The following is a 22,919-nucleotide window of genomic DNA, read 5'->3' as shown; positions in this document are numbered from 1 at the left end:
GATTTTTGTGGATGCAATTGGAAGCCCTTCTAGTTTGTAATGATTTTGTAAACTGCAGTGATTGTAATTCTTGTTTGGACAGTGTATTGAGCTATTTTTATGAAATTGTGACAGGTGATCAGCATGAGATCCAAGAGAACGCCATGTCATTCAAAAGCATTTGGTCAAATAATCAAGAACTTGCAATCCAATTTTTGGTTCAGTGGCATAAAATATGAACCAATCATTGTGGTCGTCTTCATCATCATCAGTTCTGATTCTGTTGGTCATTGGCCATTTCAAAATCATAGCTGAAGGTGTATGACACTACCATTGAGAACATAATTTTAGTTAATTAATAAAAATATGCCCTTTGCAATCACAGGTGCCATATGTTCTGTACATTTATTGACAGATCTATTTAGTCTAAAAAGTTTTTTTCACTGTGAAAAGGTATTTGTTGCGGCATGAAATACAGTAGTTATCCTTTAGCATGGTTCATATTATGCTATTTTCTGAACATAGCCATTGTGCTTTCAGTCAGTCTTGACATTCAATTAACATTTTCCTTGCTGTCCAGTCAGTATGCAAAGACCTCTTTGTTTAATTAACAAGAAATATCTTGTTGCATTGTGCCTGGATCAAAACACAACAGCAAATTTAAAGTTTTAGGCATTTCGTGTATGGCTATTTATAGTGTTTCATTCCTTGCTGAAAGCAAAGGAACCTTTGTAGTCAGGTCGGTGTGTGTGTGTGTGTGACACTTAAAATTGTGTGCATAATAACTGAACAAGGGAATGATTGGTCAACGCCATACTTGGTGGGTGTGTGGTTCATAATGAGTGGATAAACCCTATTGATTTTGGTGCTCATATTATAATTGTTCATGAGGTGACATGGTCAAACATCAAAATCTTCAAATTGCAATATAACTAGACAATCATAAGTCAGTTTCATCAGAGGTGAGTGTGTTATTGGTACTGTAGGTAGCCTACACATGGCGATGCGTGTTGCAATTGATAACGTGTGTATTTATGAGGAGGTGGCTTTGTTTGTATGACTAATAACTTAACAAGGCTAATTATTGATCTTGCTTCATCATTACATACTTGGAGTGTTCCCTGCAGATCAATGAGCAGCAGCAAGGAACCATGAAATGTTTTCATTCTGGTTGACAGTACTTTGCCATGCCAAATGTATCTGGAAAATACCATAGCTGGTTGTGTTTCAGTTTGACAAACTCCTTGCATGTAAATTTTCATTTTCATATGTAAACAAGTATGTGTGCTTTGTTCTTGCATATTCCTACTTACGATCCAGTTGCTGGAAAAAGCAGCAATTTGTTTTGTTATTCTAATGATATCACAGCATATTTGTGGTGAATAAATGCAATACTTGAATCTGGTGACATTGCAACAAGAGGACTGTACTTGGTGCTTTCAATAAACTCAAGTTGCAATTAATAATTGTATTTGATTGTTTATTTCATTAACTATTATTCACAGATGGATGGAAATCCTCATTCTTGACATGTTCATTATTAGTGAAGAGACTAAAATCTTGTCATGGTGCTCCCAAGCAAAAAATATTTTAAAATTTAGTCGATGACCCCAATTGCCCGTGATGCTATAACATTATTTGATGTTGTGACAACTATGACACAAAGCTAATGGATTCTTGGAACACGGTCACCAGCAAACCATGATGCTGTCACGTTGAATATTCAGATAAAGTGACAAACAATTCAGTCTGCTTCAATCCAAACTCCTGATTGATTTGTTTGGGGTGCAAAATTGGATGAAGGGGATAGATGCCACGGAATGAAACGAGCAAAGACGAAGATGAGGTGTGATGGAGGAAAAGTCGTACTTTACTATTTTTGTGAATGAAAAGAAAAAAACTCGCCTTTGAAATGTTGCCACTGGGAATGGGGGGGGGGGGCATTGCAGCCACCCTGTACACTGTAAATCCGTCAGCATGTCTACCGCACATACTGAGCAGAAACTTTTGGGTATGTCTCCCCCCACCCCTTCTCATTCCCTCACACTGGATGTGAATGACTTTGCAAGTGTATGGATACCACATGATATTCAATGTTACAATGAATATGTGTGAGGGTCCATGTTCAATGTTAACACAAAAAATATTACTATATATTTAGGGAGGGGATTTATGAATAACATTTACTCTTTGCCACACCCCAAGTGTTTTCGTAGGGAAATCTCGGAAAGTTGCATCTATAACAGCCCTCATGCTAAACAAGGGCCCAATCATTTAAGTTTGGAAAAAGGCAATGCTCATGCAAAACTCTTCTACGCACCAACATCATGCAGTGTACTACTGCGAAGGGGGGTGGGGGCGGTCAATAGCCTCTCAGAATTTGGCATGATAGGATGAAACATCTCAACACGTTAAGGCTTCGAAAAATGCCAGGTTATTCATCTGACATTAATGGAAACAAAGTGGTATATACATGGCTCTGAATGTAAGTAGAACAAAGAAACTATAAATGTCAGCTAACAAGAGCGCCCTCCGATTTGGTTATTTTTTTCTCTGGCCACATTTGCATGCCATTTTAACCACTTGAGACATTGTAAATCGGGCAAAGACTATAAACCACATCTGTGGTCTTGTACCAACAACAGAAGTTCAATGTCAGAGTGGCCTCCGCTAGCTGCATAGAATCGGTTTGATCAGTGGCGGAGCTAGGGGTATTGGTCGGGGGGGGGGGGGCGAGAATGGTCTGTAGGGGGCGCTTTCGACAATATCTAAGCGGAGCGCCACCACAGGTTGGCGCGGAGCGTACAGAAACTTTTTGAGTAAAGATACCTCATAGATGGCCGGAAATTACCCTTTCCGGGCCTTGCTTATTTGCAGATAAACGAAGAATAAATAGGTGTCATCGCCATTTTGTCAGAAAATTACACCAACAAAATGTGACAAATGTCAATAAGTAGATGAGAGCGCAATAAAAAAGTCAATAATCGCAAATAAGTAAAAAGTGGTAAAAAGCTGAAAAGGGCGCCAGCAGTCTATTTGAGTCCGTAAGGGGGGGGGGGGCATCCGCCCCTCTGACTGTATGGACGCTCCGCCACTGGGTATGATGTCATAAATGTCCACCTTTTCATTCTCCTTCTGAATGTCTCTACAATACTACATTTGATCGTCCTGATAATTGCATCAATGGACTCAGCGAGTCCAGTTCTATCACACACAGAATTTGTGCGAAGTCGATTTTTATGACGTGATATTGTGGAGCGGTTTTTGGCTCCAATGTAAACTTTGCTCGATTGGTTCTGAAATTCTATTTTTAGATTATACAGACAAAGCTCATTGTTTCAATGTCGTTTCAATTACCCCAGACCTCTGGTTACGTCCTTACCCTTTTTTCTTTGTCTTTTTTTTCAGCATGGCGCCCATTTGTTCGAGTAGAAAAAAACAGATATGAAACTTAAAAGCTGAGAAAGTGTCAAGCTGTATATACGCCGCAAATTATTATGCCATTGCATGTTGCATTTGATTACGTCACATCCGCTTGGAGTTAAAATACGGGAAAATCGGGATTTATTTTACAAAACGTATCTTTGTGTAAAAGTAAGTAGGCCTGACGTTTCGATCCTAGCAGGATCTTCTTCAGAGGCTAAATGAAAACGTATCTTTGCAAGCTCACAAGGTAATAATTATAAGTTTCAAGTTCATAGCTCCTTTCCGGTGCTGTGGGGGGGGGGGGGGGGGGGGGGGTTGCCTTAGAATGTATTCTTATACAGCGCCCTCACTGAGCAAACTACACTCAGTTAATACATGGATATCACGTGAAATCATCCGTCTACCATGGTGTGCATTCGGAGGTTCAGCTTCCTATCTTCATATAGACACTATAATTAATCAGGCTAACCCTTATGTTAAACCTAGGGTTAGGTTTAACTTCCAGCGGCCGCCATAATTCTTTGGAAAATTCTTATCGAAGTAGAAACCTTTCCGCTTTACTTTACCGCACATAGAAATTTTAAATCCAACCAAGATTTTGACTTTCTTAATTAAGACTTTAATTTTCTTGACATGCCATTCTCCTGTGAGGTTATCACAGTCGCTTAGAAGGTGGGGAGGTTTTCCATAGAAACTATTAGTTCTGCAAGTTTTTTTTTTTCGAATTTTAGCCTCGGTTTGAAAATATGGTCAGTTTAGCCCTCTTTAACTTCTAAACCGGAAGTGGTATGAGGTTTCCGTCTCGAATATGGAACTAGTGACCCACTAAGCAATGAAAATAAAAGATAAGATCGGACCTCCTCCCCCCCCCCCCCCCCACCCATGCTCAAACCGAATACCTTTGAGGAAACAGGCGTATTGGATTATATAGACTACAAAACATCTGCACTATTGTGTACAGCTTATCAGGTGAAGGTTTATAAAAGGTACCGGTATCATGAAATGAGACTAATTTGTCACAAGTTTGGTTCTCTATATTGCCATACCGTATTTTATGCACCTAAAAGTCTGAGTTTAAATAATTATAACAAAAAGAATGATGACGATGAATAATAATAATAATAACAATAATATTATAATCAAACACATGTATACATTAAGATGCCTATTGGTGTACCTGATACTCCCCATGCCCCCCCCCCCCCACCTCACCCCTCCACTTTTCTTAATGAATGTGTGCGCGTTATCATGTTGCACTAGGCTATATCACTAATTAAACAAATGCTGCAACATGCCTCGACCTCAGAAACACTGAATGCTTCAAACCACTGTACTTCAGCTGTTGTCGGCAACTTCCTCCATTGTCGAGGCATTTCATGTAATACACTTTGCATTGAATTGGTGCCTTCATGAACAAAATGTAGTAAAATAAACAAATAGTTAGGAACAATACAACACATTTTGTATTTCAGGATGTTACAATAAAAAGAAAATCAACAACGTTCATAAATTTCTGCATTCAATTTCGAATGCTAAAATAATTAAGACGCATGCATGGAAAACAATATTATCTTTTCCACTTTGGCTGACATGTACAAGAGCCTATATCCCCATTAGAAGACATGTTTCGACCATGACGTTGACCCTTCCATCATTTCTTTCACTAAGAAGGCTGTTGCTTCAAATATGGCGATTTTCAATAATGCTGCTGGTTTTCAACAAGTAATTGTCATGCATGAGTGTTAGAATGATGGTATAGATGAAATTCCTACAACTTATCCTTTTCCATTTTGATGTGTTGTTCAAACTCCACGTCCACCACACACAGTGTTTTGTCTAGTGTCACTGCAAAAGCAGCCAACACCCCAGCAAACACAAAAACGTTTTTAAAACGTTATTAAAACGTTTCGTCTTTTGTTTTGATAACGTTATTTGTGATGTAATATATATGTCACGAAAACGTTTTCAGGCTATTATTTCAAAACATTTTTTCGTTAAAACATTAATATAACATTCATATAACATTAATATCTCATAAAAACGTTATACCGACGTTTTTATAACACCACATTTAACGTTATTAAAACATATTTTAGAAGCTCTTTTAAAAATGTTATATAACGTTTTGTGTTTGCTGGGACCCCGCAGGTTTGCATTATAGATTCTGTCGGTAAAGTAAGACTCTGTCCCAACAAGGTTACTGAATGTGCCCCACTCCCACCCCTCTTCAATAGAAAAGGAACAGCATGCACACACACAAGAATAATGCGTGAGCTAAGAACTCATTGACCATTCATAACTACATGTCTCATGTACATGGTGCAAGTGAAGTTTTAAACGGGTGGCAAACTATTAGGATATTGCTCATTCTTAGTGATCACATTGACAATAACTGAAACTGTTTTCATAGAGTTACTCTATACCCTAATAGAAAAGAAACCTGAATTGAAAAAAAGCTATTCTCAAAATCTCTCATTTCTATTCCAGTATTTACTGCCGCTATTAATTCTGTTTAATACTGGCATATGAAGCTACATGGTGTTAATAAATAGAATTAATACCGGTAATAATTTTAATTATTACGTACCAGTGGCGGAGCTAGGGGTATTGGTAAGGGAGGGGGTGGTCTGTAGGCCGGGAGCTCTCGACACTATCTAAGCGGAGCGCCACCTAAGGATGGCGCGGAGCGTACAGACATTTTTGGAGTAAAGATACTCCCTAGATCATCGGAAATGACCCTTTCCGGGCCTTGCTAATTTGCAGATAAACGAAGAATAAATAGGTGTCATCGCCATTTGTGACAACTCGAAAGTTTAAAAAATCCATCCAGACTATGGCACTTTGATGCTGCTTCTTTCAGCGCCTTCCGTTTCCTATTTGCACATCCAGATGTTTTGTATTTAGGCATTTTGTGACATCAGAGATGAAACAAGTAAAGGCCTATGGTATCCCGTTACACATGCACGTTCCGATTTGTCAACTAAAAAATAACCTACTGCACTAATCAACACAATGATCATGGAGCGGCGTATAACGTAGTCTGTCTGCATACCGACTTAAAGTTTGGTGTTTATTACTATTTCAGTCACTGCGCGTGGCGTATCGTCTAAAATTAGATCGAAAACCCCATACAGTTCTTGGAAATAGTTTCGTACAACGGAAGTGCCGATAAATTAAAGACCGCTGTTACATGCATTTTGTCAGAAATTATACCAACAAAATGTGACAAATGTCAATAGGTAGATGAGAGCGCAATAAAAAAAAGTCAATCATCGCGAATAAGTAAAAAGTGGTAAAAAGCTGAAAAGGGCGCCAGCAGTCCATTTGAGTCCGTCAAGGGGGGGGGGGGGCATCCAACCCTGAATGTGTGGACGCTCCGCCACTGGTACGGACAATAAATGTTTGGGATAGTATCAACTCCAAATTGGAGTAGTAGCACCTAATAACGTTTAGGGCAGTATGGACACTAACTTACAGTAGCATCGCCCAGAGCCATATATGGATCTGGCATCACCGCCCATAGCAGTAGTAGCGTCCCCTCTTAGAGTAGTATCACCTCCTGGTTATAGGGTAGTGTAGCAATTCATGTTTGGGTAGTAGCATGGGCGGCGATCCGTACTTCCGAGTGGGGGGGGGGGGGATATGACCTTGTTGACTATCTAAGCGTAGCGCCACCATGAGTTGGCGCGAAGCGTACAAGAAAATTTTGGGATTTACAAACCCTCTAGATGGCCGGAAACGGCACTTGCCGAGGTTTCCAAGCGGCATATACCCAACTTTAAAATAGGGATTTCATGTCCGAAATATCTCATATTCAGGATCCAAAATACTTTTTTTTAAATTTCGGGTGTTATTTTGGGAAAATTGCCCCTGTCAATCTTGTTTCAGGCGCTACGTTAGAATGTTCGAGAGCTCTTTATATTATTCGATGAAGAAAATGGCCTCATGCAGGCTATTATAGGCCTATACACATGCAATACACAATTACACATAGTTACATTCCTAGGTACCGATTGCTAGGGCATCCAGGTGAAACGTACGTGTATTAACAGGGGCGTCGGAAGCTATTTTGGATTGGTACGGAAGATCAGAGTGTGGCCATCTACCATAATTATCGGGGGGGGGGTGGGGGACGTTTGGAAGGTCAAACTACGCTACGCGCCACCATTGGTTGGCGCGTAGCGTAATGGAGAAAATTTTGAAAAAATGCCTCCCAGATTGCATGAAATGGCACTTCCCGAGCTTTTCTTCTGTGCATTCTCCCTTGTCTGTTTTTGTACCCGACTAATCTTCTGAAACACATTTTGAAGTATGTTTTCATTTTGGTTCTTTATTTTTTGCCTTTTTTTCTTCTTAGTGCCACTTTTTTCTCCTTTTTTTTTTGCGCCGTGAATATTGGTCCGGCGAACCGCTCCGACGCCCCTAATTAAGCATTACCCTGGTAACATGAGATTCTCAGCTGTTCGAGGGAACATGTACGTGTGTAGGCCTACTATAGGGCCTATATGAATACTATGAGGGTGCATATATGTACTATATCAATACCGTGGGCGCAATAATACATTTTGTTGTTATAGGGCCAATGAAGCCTACAGTCAACTATTCTTGCTTTATAAAGACGGTTTATTTGGAAAGATCGCACTGCGTTTATGGTATAGGCGAGAAATGAAGCTAAAAAGAGCCGTACATTCACGATGATGCATAAATGAAGGCATGAAAATATTCTTATTCCTGGCATTTGGTGGGGGGGATATGGTGTATTACATCCCCTCCACCCATTTTCATGGGGGGGATATATCCCCCCCATCCCCCCCAGGATCGCCGCCCATGGGTAGTAGCAGGGAGTTGTTATGGAAAAACTCCTGTGTAGGTTAGTAGCGCCTACTGTTTAGGGTAGCGACTCCGTTGGGCTAACGATTACAGTAGCATCATTGTAAATCTCCTAGAGTTTGTTTTCGACAGTAGCACATCCAAAAATTCACACTGCGCAGATATTAAATCGTTGAATTAAGTATATCTGAAAAAAAGTGTATCTGAAAAATCTAAGTGTATCTGAAAAAATCTACTGATCTGCATAATCTGCTGAAGCAAACAGAATAAAGGCTAATTTAAACCAAGGTCGCAACTCACACGCACGACGATATGCGCAACACCGACGCACAACGCAAAACACAACGTCACACGCATTGAAACAATTGGAAACTCATTTACAATCATCACCTGTGGCGTTCCGTAAGCGCTAATCCAGCATATGCTGTCAATCCCCTCACATGACAGTTCTGTCAACATCATACATTCATCGAAATGTAGATGACCTGGAACTCTCACTCCACGACAATAGACATACCAACCATGGACGGTCATATGACTTACCTCTAGATGTTATTAAAAAGGAAAATTATTTAATCCTTTGTCAGTTAAATGAGATAAGCGTTCCGTGGACAACGGGTAACGGGTATTAACGTTAAATTTGAGAATAATGCCTAGGTTTGGATGATAACGTTGTTGAGATTTACTTTCCGTCTCGTAAAAAGCTTTATCAGCATGGATCCTTACTACTATTCGAACATGTACTGTCAGAGTCTTATAGATGGCTTACGGCGGTCATTCCTATCATATCACACGCGCTTATTTCACAGAAATTTAATCACTTTCTGTGGCTAGTTTCTGTTTCTGTTTGTTAACGTGCAAACGTCAAGAAGCATTGTGTTGCTGCTTCTCGTGTCTGTGTACATTTGTATATAGTCCTGATACCTGTAAGTTGTCAGTGCGTTCCAGTCACAGTTCGACTGTTTGAAAGAAAATACTCAAAATAGCAATTTTGGAATTAAAAACTGCTGTTAAAATTGGGAAAATGTACCCCTTAGATAGATTAAACTGTTCACGAACCTTCACAAGGAATGTGGAAGCTATGAGATCAGGACATTAGTTATTGTAGAATACACATAAGGGTTACTATTACTTTTGCTACACGGAACCAGGAAGGTACCAGGGTTGGTACGTTGTTGTGCACGTCTTCTCATTGACATAGTTGGTCCAGTTTAATGTATATGTCGATGCATACGGTCATGTGACGCTGTTATTGTCAACTCCTCTGCACCATTGTTTTCTCGCAATATAATACACACATGAGGTACCCCGTTGAGTGTAAAATTTAGAACCAGAAGGAGGAACAGTAGTAACTTAAAAGTACAACTGTGCGATTTGAGTGAAAGTATAGTTTGGCTTACCTCACGTTCCAAACTCACTACAGAGATTCATCCATCAAGCATGTCAACCGCTTTTGCTGATTAGCACGTTAGCTTATTCGTTTCGCTCAGGAAGTAACGTACGATTAACAATATCAGTTATAATAATTGGCTAGGTCCGGAGTTGATATTCTGACCAAGCAAAGTAACTTACGCCTAGGATCAGTAAGGGTAACCCGAAGCTACGTTCGGCATTAATTAATACACTTTTAGGCCTTGGAAAGGTACGTTAGGCCTAGGCCCATGTTTGTTGAATCCGTTCATTTCCGCCACAGTAAGTTTCAGGTTTTTCCGCCATAGAAGAAAAGTGATATCAGACATTTTCTTTGGCGGAATTTACAGTTTTAGCTCGGTATGGAATATAGGCTAGCCTACCTTTTAACATTGTGTGATTGTTGGAATCACCATTCAAACTGCAAAGAAATATCAACAAGGAAGGATTTTTTCTTTTTCTCTTAATAGGCTGTAATTGATATCAATCCTTTTAATAATTAAATTAGGCTAGGGCATAAGGTGAAAGACAAATTCGTTTGAATGTAAAATTCATGTAAATTCGGTATATTAAAAGATGACTTTAGACAGAGTTTTAATCTTGATATGTCATATTCAAAGGAAAAGAAACATATTTAAGTGCTAGTAATGTTTCCTTAGCTATTCCAATCTTCAAGATATTCATCTTTAAAATATCAACAATTTGTGAATTGCTCCATTAACTTAGTTTAAGGCTGACTTCTAAGGAACTTTGCTTTACAAACATAACTCCTGAACATAAATTCCTGCATATGACCTTGCCTTCTATGATACACTTGCCTTCTTAATACTGTAGGTAAATCCAGTAGGCTACCGTAGGTGAGAATTGTAGAAATTATCACAAAGAAACGTCACCATTTCATGCAATGTGCACTGTGAGTATTCCCTTCATCAGACATCATGTGAAGAAATTAGCCAATGGGGTTCTATAAATGTGTGTTGCTAGATCATGAGAAAGATTTGGTTATCCAGCTACTGTGCCTCTTCAATTTTGATTGCAATTTGAGGTGCTTAACATATCAGGTGTGGCCATCATTTGTGAAATACGTTCAAATGGATTACATATTTACGGTTTAATAAACAAGCAGTGTTTTAGTCCACTTGTTCTGTTACTTTTTACTTAGTGTAAACCTAAGTACAGTTTTCGGAATCCAAGTACAATGGTATATGGTAATGTTGACATAGTAAGGGCATTAATATTCCTTTATTGGATAGCAGTGATGATGATCTCGCTGGTTTTGTTCAGTTGTTTATTTCGATCCTTCAGTTATATCTCTGAAGAGAATCCTCCAGAAATAGAACGAATTATGCTTGTAAATTCAATGAGCTTGCAGAAAGTTCATACTCCAGTAAATTGATCACCAATTGACCTCAAAATCACTGGTAGTCAAAGCTAACTTTAAGTTTGGTTTATGTTCAGTCAGCCTTGTACCAAATGGAATGAAATGGTTTCTGGGACACATCTCTACTGTATATATTTATGTTCAGTTAGCCTTGTGCTCATGAAACAGTTTCTGGGACACATCTCTATAGAACATTAGTACTGTGTATTCTTGCCTGTCCCAGCAAGTCTCTTTGTTTACCTTTCAGCTCCCCTGGGAGCAACAATCAAGAAAAAATTCACAGTTTGCTCAATATAATAAAACTGCTTGGTTTGCTTTGTACATCACTATTTTCAACAGTTCTACCATCAAATTGCTGCTTTGTAAATAAATTGCAATTTATGTGTGAATTGTTAACACATAAGTTCATACCCACATAACGATTTGAGTTTTAATGCTTGTCATGCATATCGATGCCATGAAATGCTTTGAGGCATGCCAATTTGTTATCTCGGCAATAAAATTTTTTGGACTGGGATGAATACACAGCTCTTCAGGTCACAATCGGGATATTGAGATAAATACTTTAGTGTTTTTGTTGCTAGATATTGAGATAATGTGGGAAATTATGGCATAATTGGAATTTTCTGACATGAAGATAATATATTAATTAACATTAAGTTAATATTTAAATACTTGAAACTCAAGTTATTCTGATATTATGATACAAGATATATCTAAATACTTGAACATTAAGGTATTGAAATATTAAGACACAAGCTCTATCTGAGTAGTAACATGTACTGTACTAACAGCACAATGCGTGAGTAATGGCCCTTTAAACAGCTGATTATGGTACATAAACATCTTGTGTACTGTATATATAGCAAGATGTTAATATTGTAGGTTGTTGATATTCAGATGTGAAAATCTTTTTATAAACATGTGAAAATTGTAATGGTTAGATAATTCAAAGTCCAAAAACCTTAAAACACCAAATTAACTTCAAGTAAAGGGACAAACTTGATTTGTACGTAGGTCCACACGAGTGTGAGAACATTGCCGATCATTACTCCCAGTCATCAATACTCAGAGCTTGAAGATATTGTATTGATTGTTACATGAAATGTTCTCATTTAAAGAGGTGGCAATGAATCACTAAATCAGGTTTTAAAGGTGTATTTAACAATTTCTGTCTTTCAGTCAATCTCTCAGCCATGGCGTCATGGACACTTTACCAGCTTGTCTTAGCTGCTGTGATGTTGGTCACTGGGTCAATAAATACTTTGAGTACAAAGTAAGTTGAACGGTTGAATAGTTGTCATATTTATGGTGATGAGATGTATTAAGTATGTTGACGCATTGCATCGCTGGGATATGATTTGAAATGAGACAATCCAAAACAAGAAATATTGCATTGTTTAATTATTCAATAAACAAAATAATTCAATAATTTGACATTCGGCAGATAAACAATAACTTCGCTCAATGTGGGAGAGAATTCTTCTTCATGCTCAGACATTGTTTTCCATTTCATTTTGTTAGGTGGGCTGATATTTCAACAGCAAATGGTGACCCAAAGTACGATGAGGAATATCCGGACCCTAGGACTTTCAACCATCCCTTCTTTCAGGTATTTTACCGTTAAATATCATCTGGCATCTCTTTTCATCTGTTGATACTTCTCTCCACACAAACCCAGTGATAAGTACATTGTATAAATTTGCTAATATTGCAAAGCATTTTATTTACAGTAGCGCAGTCTGCATCTTTAGTCTGTATTCTCAAAATATATTTCGGTTTCAATCTGTTTCGTTCATTTTAAATTATATAATAATAATAATATAAGTAATATTTATATAGCGCATAATCAGCAAAGCTGCTCAAAGCGCTTTACAAAAATTAAAAATAAAAGCAAATAGTAACAAGAACCAAAATTATAAATATATAGAACCAATAAGGCAAAAAAGTGTAAAAGCCAAAAGCAACAATATAAAAACACCTGTACTAAACAATACTAAAAAAATTAAAAATTAAAATTAAAAGAAGCCCAAAACGCATATAGTCCAAAACAAATTCAGAAGTATGTAAATATTAAAGTAGATTATCATCCCTTCTAATGAATTAGATCTTAGTCACTGATCTTGATCGTGGATAATGGGATTTTATAATGGAATTGATTCAGAATTAGCTTATGTTTACAAGCTTAAACTAGGAGAGCCTCTCAATATCGTACTGTACATTCATAGACCGCAACATTTGCCAAATACCAAGTTTATACCAGCATGTAAAAAAAAGGTCTGATTCTCTACCAGATTAGCATTTACAACAAGAGTGATAATCTTTTTCAAGCTTTTTGTCTGTCCATAGCAGTGAATTGACAGTACACTGTTTATTTATTTATGTACTAGTTTTTGGCTATTGGACAACCCCGTTTATTTGTAGACATGTTGTAATTATTAGTCTATGCTTTCATCCTTGTTAGTCATTGAAAGAACCTTGCTGATCACTTGCATGGAACAAGATTCAAATAAAATTAATATCTTGCTTATCTATTGTTTGTGTTACTTTTTTGGTTACTTGCCATTGGCAGGCAAGTAACCTATGCAGTCAAGTTGGTGTGTGTGCCTATGTGACACCCTAGCTTGTGAACACAATATATTTAACATGGGTAACCTCTGCAGTTCTCATATTTGGCAGGTGGCCTCCCCTATAATTTGTACAAGAACCCTATTGTTTGGTTGGAGGTCAAAGGTCATATTAGGGTCAGCACAGGGAAAATGTGAAAATCTTAAAATGTTGTATCTCCAAAATCCGAACTTCAAAGGAGCTCATATCTGCAATGTAGGACTGTCTTATGTAGTGTATAGTTTTCATACAATATGGTGTAGGTCAGAGTTTATTTAAGGTCACCAGGGGTCAAAACTTAAAATCCTTTGAAGGAAGATATCTCCAGATAGGAAACTGTATTGGCTCTCATATGTTCTGGGTGGAGGTCAAAGGTCATTTGGGGTCATCATCACACTCTGTAAGTATTAACTTCAGCCAGGGTTATGAGCTTGCAAGCTACTCTTGTGCTGCATATGTATTATGTATTTAAAGGCAAGTAACCAATGGGAGGGGTTCCCCTCAGGTTGTAAGGTAAGTTGTTGACATGTATTTTTACAAACTACTGTACCATATTATTTATCATTAGCATAGAAATAGTTAATTAATCTTGACATTCTAGTTATGTCATGTATGCCTATAATATCAGTGTATCATTAATACTGATTACATTTGTATTACTTTTCTGCAGGCAGTGTGTATGTTCATTGGAGAAAGTTCCTGTCTACTGGTCTTTAAGCTCATCATCTTATACAAGACATGCAAACGTAAACCAATTGACATTGGAGATCAAAAGTTCAGCCCTTTGGTGATGTTAGCCCCTGCAATGTGTGATATGTGTGCCACGTCTCTCATGTACATGGGTGAGTCATCAATTAAGAAAGTTTTTAAAGAAAGAGCTTTAAGGGTATACAGTGAAATCAACAGGATAGTTCAAGTATTTCTTCCTACCCCATTGTAATAAGGGGCTTATTGTATCAATTATTTTGACACCTGTGTGAAAGGACGCAAGATTGAAGTTTAACTATTTGCAGATAGATTATATGTGACCTTATAAGGTCTTGGTTATATCTTTCATTTAAACATGCTTTCCAATAAACTTACCACAAAGTGTGGATTAAGAATTTTAAAAGCAAAATTTGTTTGTCAACCAAATGTTTGGTCTTAAATCACGATTGTGATACTTTTTGCACTCTTTCACAAATTAGTAACAAGATGGTAATTCACAGAGTTGCATATCTCATTGAAAACACCACTTATGAACACTTGATTATGGCTTCATAATGCCATGGTACAGTAGCTATATATTTTGATAATGTCATTAACTTGTAAAGGTATGTATGTCAAATTTGCAACATTTGTTGTTGTTGTCATAGCAAACAGTCTCTTTTTGCTTCATTTGCACTTTGGCACTCATGACCTTTCATTCTGAATGTTGTAAAGGTCAAGGCCCTTTCATGGGTCACCTTACTCCAAACTTTCAAGAATATTGGTTGATGGGTTTATATATGAAAGCAGACCTCAGTTACCATGGTAATCACATTTTGGTAGAACTTGCAATACCCATTACACCTGTGAAGGTTGCAGGTCAATTCAGTGTTCACCATTTTGAGTTATAATTTTCAATTTTTCCATAATTTGATATTTGACCTCCCAGTGATTGGTCTGAAAGACACAAGTTCCTACCATATGGCACCTCACTACCAAGTTTGAAGAAATAGGTCAAGCCATGAGGGGGAAACCTTTCATGCAAATCTGCATGCATGTTGTACCTCAGTTACAATCTTAGCCACACATTTGTTGCTATTTTCTTTCAAACAGTTTAACTGTAGCTGGAATACATGTAGTAGATCAGGACTGTACAGAATGTATATGAGGTACATGCATCAGATGACAGGATTCACTGTTCCTTAACAACAACACTTTCCTTGCCATATATATGCATGATACCAGTGACTGCCATAGTCATTGTATGGCTGTAGATAGTCACATGGTAGCTGGGTTCCCTGCTATTAATCAAGCCTATTCTGACACGGATGAAGTAATTCTCAAGCATCATTATGATTCAGACCTAAGCAATCATATCAACTTCATTGTAAAATTCCATTATGGTAGCATTGTTTAGTAAACTAAACTCCTATCACTTTTACCTGGAAAGGGTTAAAGTCACTCTCAGTACGTGTTTGCCAAATTTAAACTTCAACCTTTCCTGATTACTGTACTAATAGCAGTGAAAATGAAAATGAAACCGTTCTATGCAATTTTCATATCGATATTCATTATTTTTATTGAGTTATCTGTCGTTAAAAAGTTTGAGCTGAATAAAATTCGCCAGACTTATTAACTAGTCAGTAGATTGAAGTTTGATTCTACAAAGTTCAATCAAAATTTGCAAGCCCTGCTAAACAGATCATGCGCCAATCAAATCTCTCGTTTTTGTTTACTACTGCTAGAGCCTAGGCTTACTTTTACTTTCGTGGCTAGCCTTTCTTAGGTCCCTGCTCGTGTCTTTTGGTCTTACCGATGTAGCTTGGGTAATTGTGTCATTTCCTTCCATTGCAATGAATAAACAGGTGTTTTCAGACGTTTCCCCTTGCAATTGTAAAATGTGGATGATACGAGTATAGGACTGTGTTAAAATCTTGATCGGGCCGCATGTGTAGACTAATTTGTTTACATTTGTGCAATGAAAATGCTGACATGGGCGGTCGCAGTGATTTTATGGTAAATTGTTCGTGCCATACAAGCAACAGAAAAAAAAAAAATTCTATCGATTGCGACAGCTTTTCTCCATTTAACACACCTGGTCAGAGTGCATTTAGAATTTAAGAAACATTGAATCTACTTGGGAAGTTGTTTTTCCGAAAGTTTTCCGATGTGATTTTCAAGGCCTCCCCAAAATCCATTGCCAATTTGTAATAAGCAAATATTTATAGAGCCCTTTATGCAAAGGCCTCAAAGCGCTTAAACAAGTACACAAATATGCAAGTCAAATCACTGTAAATTTTGGAATAAGTGAGTTTTTAAGAGATGCTTAAAACAGTCAACCGATGGTGCATTGCGAATTGAAGATGGTAGATTGTTCCAGAGATGAGGTGCAGCAGAGATGAAGGCTCTTTCGTCATAAAACTTTGTGTTTGGGGTATGGCTGGTGGCAAGAAGACACTTTGTAGACGAGTGAAGTTGGCGTTGAGGATGATACTGAGGAATTAAATTTGTAATGTAACCAGGGGCAAGGGAGTGTTGTGATTTGTGCGTTAAGAGGAGGAGCTTATAAATTGACCGTTGTTTTACTGGAAGCCAATGGAGTGATTGAAGCACTGGAGATATGTGATCATGACGCAATGAACATGATATTAACCGGGCAGCAGAATTCTGAACAGTTTGAAGTTTTTTCAGTGTAGAGTCAGGAAGGCCAAATAAAAGGGAGTTACAGTAGTCAAGCCTGGGCATTATCAAGGAACATACAGTACATACAAAATTTTTACGATGTGATTTTCAAGGCCTCCCCAAATTCCAAAATCCATTGCCAATTTATCACTCAGTGCAGAAAGATGTTTTCCAAAGCATTGACATTAATCAATGAACTTTTTGTTTGTGGTCACAAAGAATCCCAGCTTGTATTTAAAAGTTGTTTCTACAAGGAAAGACCAAGCAAGTCAAATTGAAATTATTCAGCAACTTTTTACCAATTTGAGAATATTCCTGCTATGACATATCAATTCAGGGGATACTGTACTTGTAATCTGGGCACAGTAGGAGATCCAGGGACTGTCCACGTAAACATCTGGCCACCTAATATTAATTTTTACCTTGGTTAATCCTCCCCCTCCTCCCCCCTTTCACACACACTGTCCTCATTGCTCTGGTGTTCAGACTTCATGTGCTTTGGTGTCAGGGGGTTAATATTAAACTTTCTCATTGCAGTATACCTTGGTCACAGGACTTTTAGCATTTTTTTATTTATGGAAAAACCATTGTTTGAGCTGTTCTTTTGTATCTTCCTGCAGGGTTAAACCTTACATTTGCATCTACTTTCCAAATGCTACGGGGTGCAGTAGTGATCTTCACAGGACTGTTGTCAGTGGCTTTCCTGAATCGGCGATTACGTGTGTACCAATGGTGGGGGATATTTTTAGTATTTTTGGGACTAATCGTGGTTGGACTAGCAGACGTGATTGCTCCTCCTAGCGACCAGCAGGCACAAAACATCACTAACATTATCACAGGTAAGGAATGAATGTATGTGTTGCTATATTATTGTACAATCTGTGACTTAATGAAAAATTATCAAATGAAGAAAGTAGGGTCTGTCTCTATTTATGGACAAATATGATCCAGTTGCCATAGCGATCAGTTAACGGAGTGGCATATTTCAAAGTCAAAGTCACAAAGCCTCATTGTCTGGTTTCTGCATTCTCAATCAATTAGCTTAGTGACCTTATATCGGTACATTGAAAATTCTTAGAAAAACTGTTAAGATTTAATGTCCAACGATGTAAATCAAAGACTAGTAAGTTGTCGATTTGATCACGACTTTACTGACAAGTAACCTTACTTGTTAGTGCTTATGTTGCACATTTCAAAGCTTGTGCTACTGATAAAATTCATAATCCACTTATCATGAAAGCTTTGCTACCTTTTGATCATTTTAGATCCCAGTAGAACTGTATGTTATGATCAGGTACTACAAACTCCTCATTGCTCTTCACACAATTTATTTCGACAGACAATGTATTCTGATGTTTTGCAGACAGAATTTGTATCAACATTCTTAAGAGAAAACTTCTTTTTTTTTTCTTTCCTTTATTTTTAGGTGATCTGCTCATCATAATGGCACAGATAATTACTGCATCTCAGATGGTCATTGAAGAGAAATTCCTCTCTAAGTACAATGTGCAGCCCCTTCAAGCTGTTGGTTGGGAAGGTAATTTTGTTCCCCAGCTGTATCAATCGTTGTTACCTGAATATAAACTCGTGTAATACGTATAAATGGTTCAAATCATTCAAAGAAACCAATTTGATTGAAAGAAACTTGAAGATAACAAGCTTTTGGCGTAAGAGTAATGCATTATACAATCACATAATCAGTGGCTGGTGTCCACAAGTGGGTATTAGAAATACCTAGAGCTCTAGAACTGTAACTGGGTTGTTATATTAATCAGGTTAGTGAATAAGATATTATATTGCAAGGAGTTTCTGGGTTGAAAAGTGAAACATCACATATCTAGAGTAAGTTAACAGACACTCAGACACACCCTGTTTTGGGAATATTACTTTCGGGAGAGTGTGAGAGTAAAAGTATACTGCAGACTAATGTCATAAAAATGATAGGCACAGTGATTGTATAGGAAAGGTAACCAAGCATATAGCCTTATGTACAGTAATGATATTTGTTTGCAAAATTGTTAACAGGAAAGAGATAATAATAACTTTACATGTGGACATTCATTTGGTCAATCTCTGGAAATGGGCCCCCGAACAAAAATTACAGCATCATAAGTAGTAACAAATGCATGTGTTTATAACTGATAGTAATATACTACAAGTACTAACATATGCATGTGTTTATAACAAGTAGTAATATACTACCAGTAGTAACATATGCATGTGTTTATAACTGGTAGTAATATACTTCAAGTAGTAACATATGCATGTGTTTATAACAAGTAGTAATATACTACAAGTAGTACCATGCATGTGTTTATAACTGGTAGTAATATACTTCAAGTAGTAACATATGCATGTGTTTATAACAAGTAGTAACATACTACAAGTAGTCACATATGCATGTGTTTATAACAAGTAGTAATATAAACTACAAGTAGTAACATATGCATGTGTTTATAATAAGTAGTAACAAACTACAAGTAGTCACATATGCATGTGTTTATAACAAGTTGTAACATAAGCATGTGTAGTATACACATACTACAAGTAGTAACATATGCATGTGTTAATGGTTTTTCTTGCTAAAGATCTGACAGTCATCAACCTGTGTCATTGTCCCATTCATTAACTTGGTCAGCAGTGATTGGGGAGCATCATAGAAACATACTCATGTCAAAACTAGTCTATTGATTAGTGTTCTAATGTTATTATTTGAGTACCTTGAAGTGTGATAGTGGTATTAAACTGGATCTTTTTTCTATTGTCTTCCCTCTGTTCCAGGTATCTTTGGATTTACAGTCCTGTCTATTTTGTTGGTTCCATTCTACTTCATACAGCTGAAGGCCATTAGAGTCGGAGTGCCTGATTACAGACTGGAGGATGCTATAGATGCTTTGTTTCAACTACGTAATAATAGTATAATACTTGTTGCTACCATAGGTACCATTCTTAGTATAGCTTTCTTTAACTTTGCTGGGATCAGTGTCACCAAGGAAATGAGTGCCACCACCAGGATGGTGTTAGATAGTCTACGTACCGTGGTGATTTGGGCTGTAAGTCTCCTTGCCGGATGGGAGGAGTTCAATCCTGTCCAACTGTTGGGCTTTGTCATTCTTTTGCTCGGTACTTTTGTTTACAATGATGTCTTCTTCCCACCGATGTACAGAAAGTATGTGAAAGGTGAGACTCCCGAGGAAAGACCTCTTCTCTCACCAGAATCCCAGGAGGCTGTTATTAACTATGAAGATTCGGGTAGATCTATCAAAACATAAACTCATTTTAGTACTTCTTACATCAATTTTTTGTCCTTCTCTTGTCTTATCATTTTATATTTAGGTTTGCTGGAAAGTGTGATTCCACAGAAAAAAGTGTAAGGGGCTTTGATATTTCTTTTTTTTTTTAATAGAATTTTAATGGGAAAATGGGAAAATATAGGATATTTTTAATTAAGTAGTATTGTCAATCAGCCAGTCAGCTTGTTATGGAATTAATTGTTTTAACAGCATTGTCAAAGATTTGATTGTAATTATGTTACATAGATTATTCCTTAACTATGCAATTTGTCTAAATTGAAGTACTTAAAGGACTGAAATAAATCATTGGTGGATGCCATTTCTTTCAGTAGACTTTCAATTACACCACTGTTTTTTGTCTTTGTTACTTTTTTCTTTACTGTTCTACTAATTTTAACCGCCAACAAGTTTTACCATCAGTTTCCATGTTGTAACCATCTTACATGTATCTTCCTTTTATCAAATCTTGTGTTAAGATACAGTATGTCATTTGGAACCAATATTTTATGTACAACTGTGATTCAGTCTGTAAATGTTATGGCACTCTTGATTCCAGCAAGTTCTCATACTTTCTTTATTCAGTTTTTGGTTACAATGTCGAAGGCTCAGTAAACTTTGCTATCATGCTGGTGTGTATGGGTGTGTGTGTGTGGATGTGATGGCTAGCTTGGAAACACAATATCTCAACAACCACAAGTTGAGTCAATGGCATGCTTGGTAGGTAGATGCCCTATGACGTACCCTATTTTTGTGGATCCATCTCATGAATATTTATAAGTGGGGCGGGTCTTAACATACCATATTGGTATACTGGTGTAAGTACATGGTACATGCTCTTTGCAACAACAATTAGGCCTAAATTTTTGGGGGGACCATCTGGGCCTCGAAATATGCTAGGCGCAGTATTTGTGGGCCCAAATTTGATTTCCACCTCAAATGCATTTTGTGACACATTCTTTGGGCCAAGATTTGTGGGGCCCAATATTTTGGAAATATTTGAGCCCGTGTTTATCGGTGTTCAATTTCTAAGGGCAAATATATTTTTGAGCCAGTTTGTATGCATAAAATAGTTTTGGGACCGTTTATGTGCAAAATTTTATTGGGCTCAATATTTTGTTTGGTTAGGAGCCAAAATTTTAAATTTGCAATAATTCCACAACCTTAAATCGAATTTGATCCAAACTTGGTTGGTTAATAGCAGGTACATGTAGGGACAGAATGTTTTTGGTTCCATTAAGGAATATTTTGGGGCAGATTTTTCAGCTAGTTTGTCTGAGCCAAATATTTTTGGGACCATTTAAGGACAACATTTTGGGAACCACATTTTGTTTGGACTATTTAAGGCCCAAATCTTTTTGAGCCAATACTTTTCTGGACCTAAGTTGGATAGTACCATTGGGCACTTGTGTTAGCATTTACTTGTTTGCTTTAATGTGCTGTCTAGCTATAATCAGACATGGAGCAACTGTCCTTATCATTTTAGATTTTATAATAACTAGTAAAGCTGATTTCATGTGCCAATGAATTATGTTACGTTAATGTAATTCAGTGGCATTGCTGTCACTTCCATCTGTCTCTGTTATTTTGGTTTTGTTAATAATTGATCAGTATAAAGTCAACTGATTTCACATTTGATGTCATATTTTTCTAATAAAGACAATTTTAACATTACTCTTTAATGTACTGGTTTGTCATACTTCAGTTATGTTTCTTTATTACCAATGAAATGGCAGTAATATTACATATGGTTGTATGGTAGTCCTTGTTTATCACATGAAAAACTAGGATTAATTGAAGAATATGCCAAAGTTAATTAACCACAATAATCAATTATTCTATTAGTCAAATTACAATCATTAAGTCACAATCAGTTATTCAGTCAAAATTGCAATCACCAAATCACAATTATTCTAATTATCTTGTCACTCCCATAGGTTGGATTAGATATCGGGTTTCCTTTGCCAGTTGGAACATGTACAGCTACTATGTCAGTTGCCATAGCAACAGTTGCCATGGTAAAGGTTAATTTTCCTGAGTAGCTACTCTTGGGGGTCACCTATGGTGGGGTACCCCAGAGTGACCTGCAGTCCATGACTGAGGAAGGGCATTGTGTGTTGTATTCAAGTTTGTGAAAAAGACTACTAAATGGCTGGGCTGAGTTTCTTCAAACTTGGTGGGAAGGTACTGTACCTCCAGGGAGAACTATTGTGTCTTGGATCCAAAGGTTAAATTTAGTGAAAATCCTTTCTTTTTCTATAACTCCAAAGGGAAACATTGAAATGGCATGGAACCTTCCTTGACATGTCAATTGTTGCATTTGAAATGAGTGTTTGCACGCGATGAGATATTTAACTCCGTGGATTGCTCTCTTGTTATTATCCGTCCGGACTCATTTGCCCTTCCTGCAGTAAGCGTTATTTGCTACGCTTCACTGAGTAGCCCGCTCTCTATGCGTGTAATGACACTCGGCGATGGCAGCTTTCACTATGCAGGACCTATCCTTTGGAACCAAATGAACTTCCTTTGACTCTCTGTATGTCCCATTGGCAGCCAGAGCTTGTTCAAGTCCAAGTTGAAAACACACTTTTGTATTGCTTTCATTTAATTGCACTTCAATTCATTTT

General features: G+C 37.4%; 1 protein-coding gene across 4 annotated transcripts; it reads left to right on the top strand.

The window, feature by feature from the left end:
• Nucleotides 1–9,494: 9,494 nt before the first annotated feature.
• On the top strand, nt 9,495–21,966 carry LOC139975818 (solute carrier family 35 member F6-like). Of its 4 annotated transcripts, none has more exons than XM_071984022.1 (7): nt 9,495–9,619; nt 12,209–12,302; nt 12,551–12,638; nt 14,304–14,475; nt 17,623–17,841; nt 18,429–18,539; nt 19,784–21,966. In XM_071984022.1, exons 2-7 carry the CDS (start codon nt 12,223–12,225, stop codon nt 20,272–20,274), a joined length of 1,161 nt encoding a protein of 386 aa, XP_071840123.1. In that variant the 5' UTR covers nt 9,495–9,619; nt 12,209–12,222; the 3' UTR covers nt 20,275–21,966. The 4 variants fall into 4 exon arrangements, with proteins under 4 accessions (XP_071840123.1, XP_071840122.1, XP_071840121.1 ...); XM_071984021.1 differs by having other exon boundaries at nt 9,500–9,702; XM_071984020.1 differs by having other exon boundaries at nt 9,500–9,728.
• The last annotated feature ends 953 nt before the right edge of the window (nt 21,967–22,919 follow it).

Source organism: Apostichopus japonicus, chromosome 11 (genome assembly GCF_037975245.1).
Source record: "Apostichopus japonicus isolate 1M-3 chromosome 11, ASM3797524v1, whole genome shotgun sequence".
NCBI lineage: Eukaryota > Metazoa > Echinodermata > Holothuroidea > Aspidochirotida > Stichopodidae > Apostichopus > Apostichopus japonicus.
This window is presented reverse-complemented; position numbering and strand designations above follow the sequence as displayed.

Coding starts and splice junctions, on each gene's coding strand:
- LOC139975818 (XM_071984022.1), top strand. CDS start 12,223: ATGGCGTCATGGACACTTTACCAGCTTGTCTTAGCTGCTGTGATGTTG. Junction 12,303..12,550: donor ATAAATACTTTGAGTACAAA/GTAAGTTGAACG, acceptor TCATTTTGTTAG/GTGGGCTGATATTTCAACAG. Junction 14,476..17,622: donor CACGTCTCTCATGTACATGG/GTGAGTCATCAA, acceptor ATCTTCCTGCAG/GGTTAAACCTTACATTTGCA.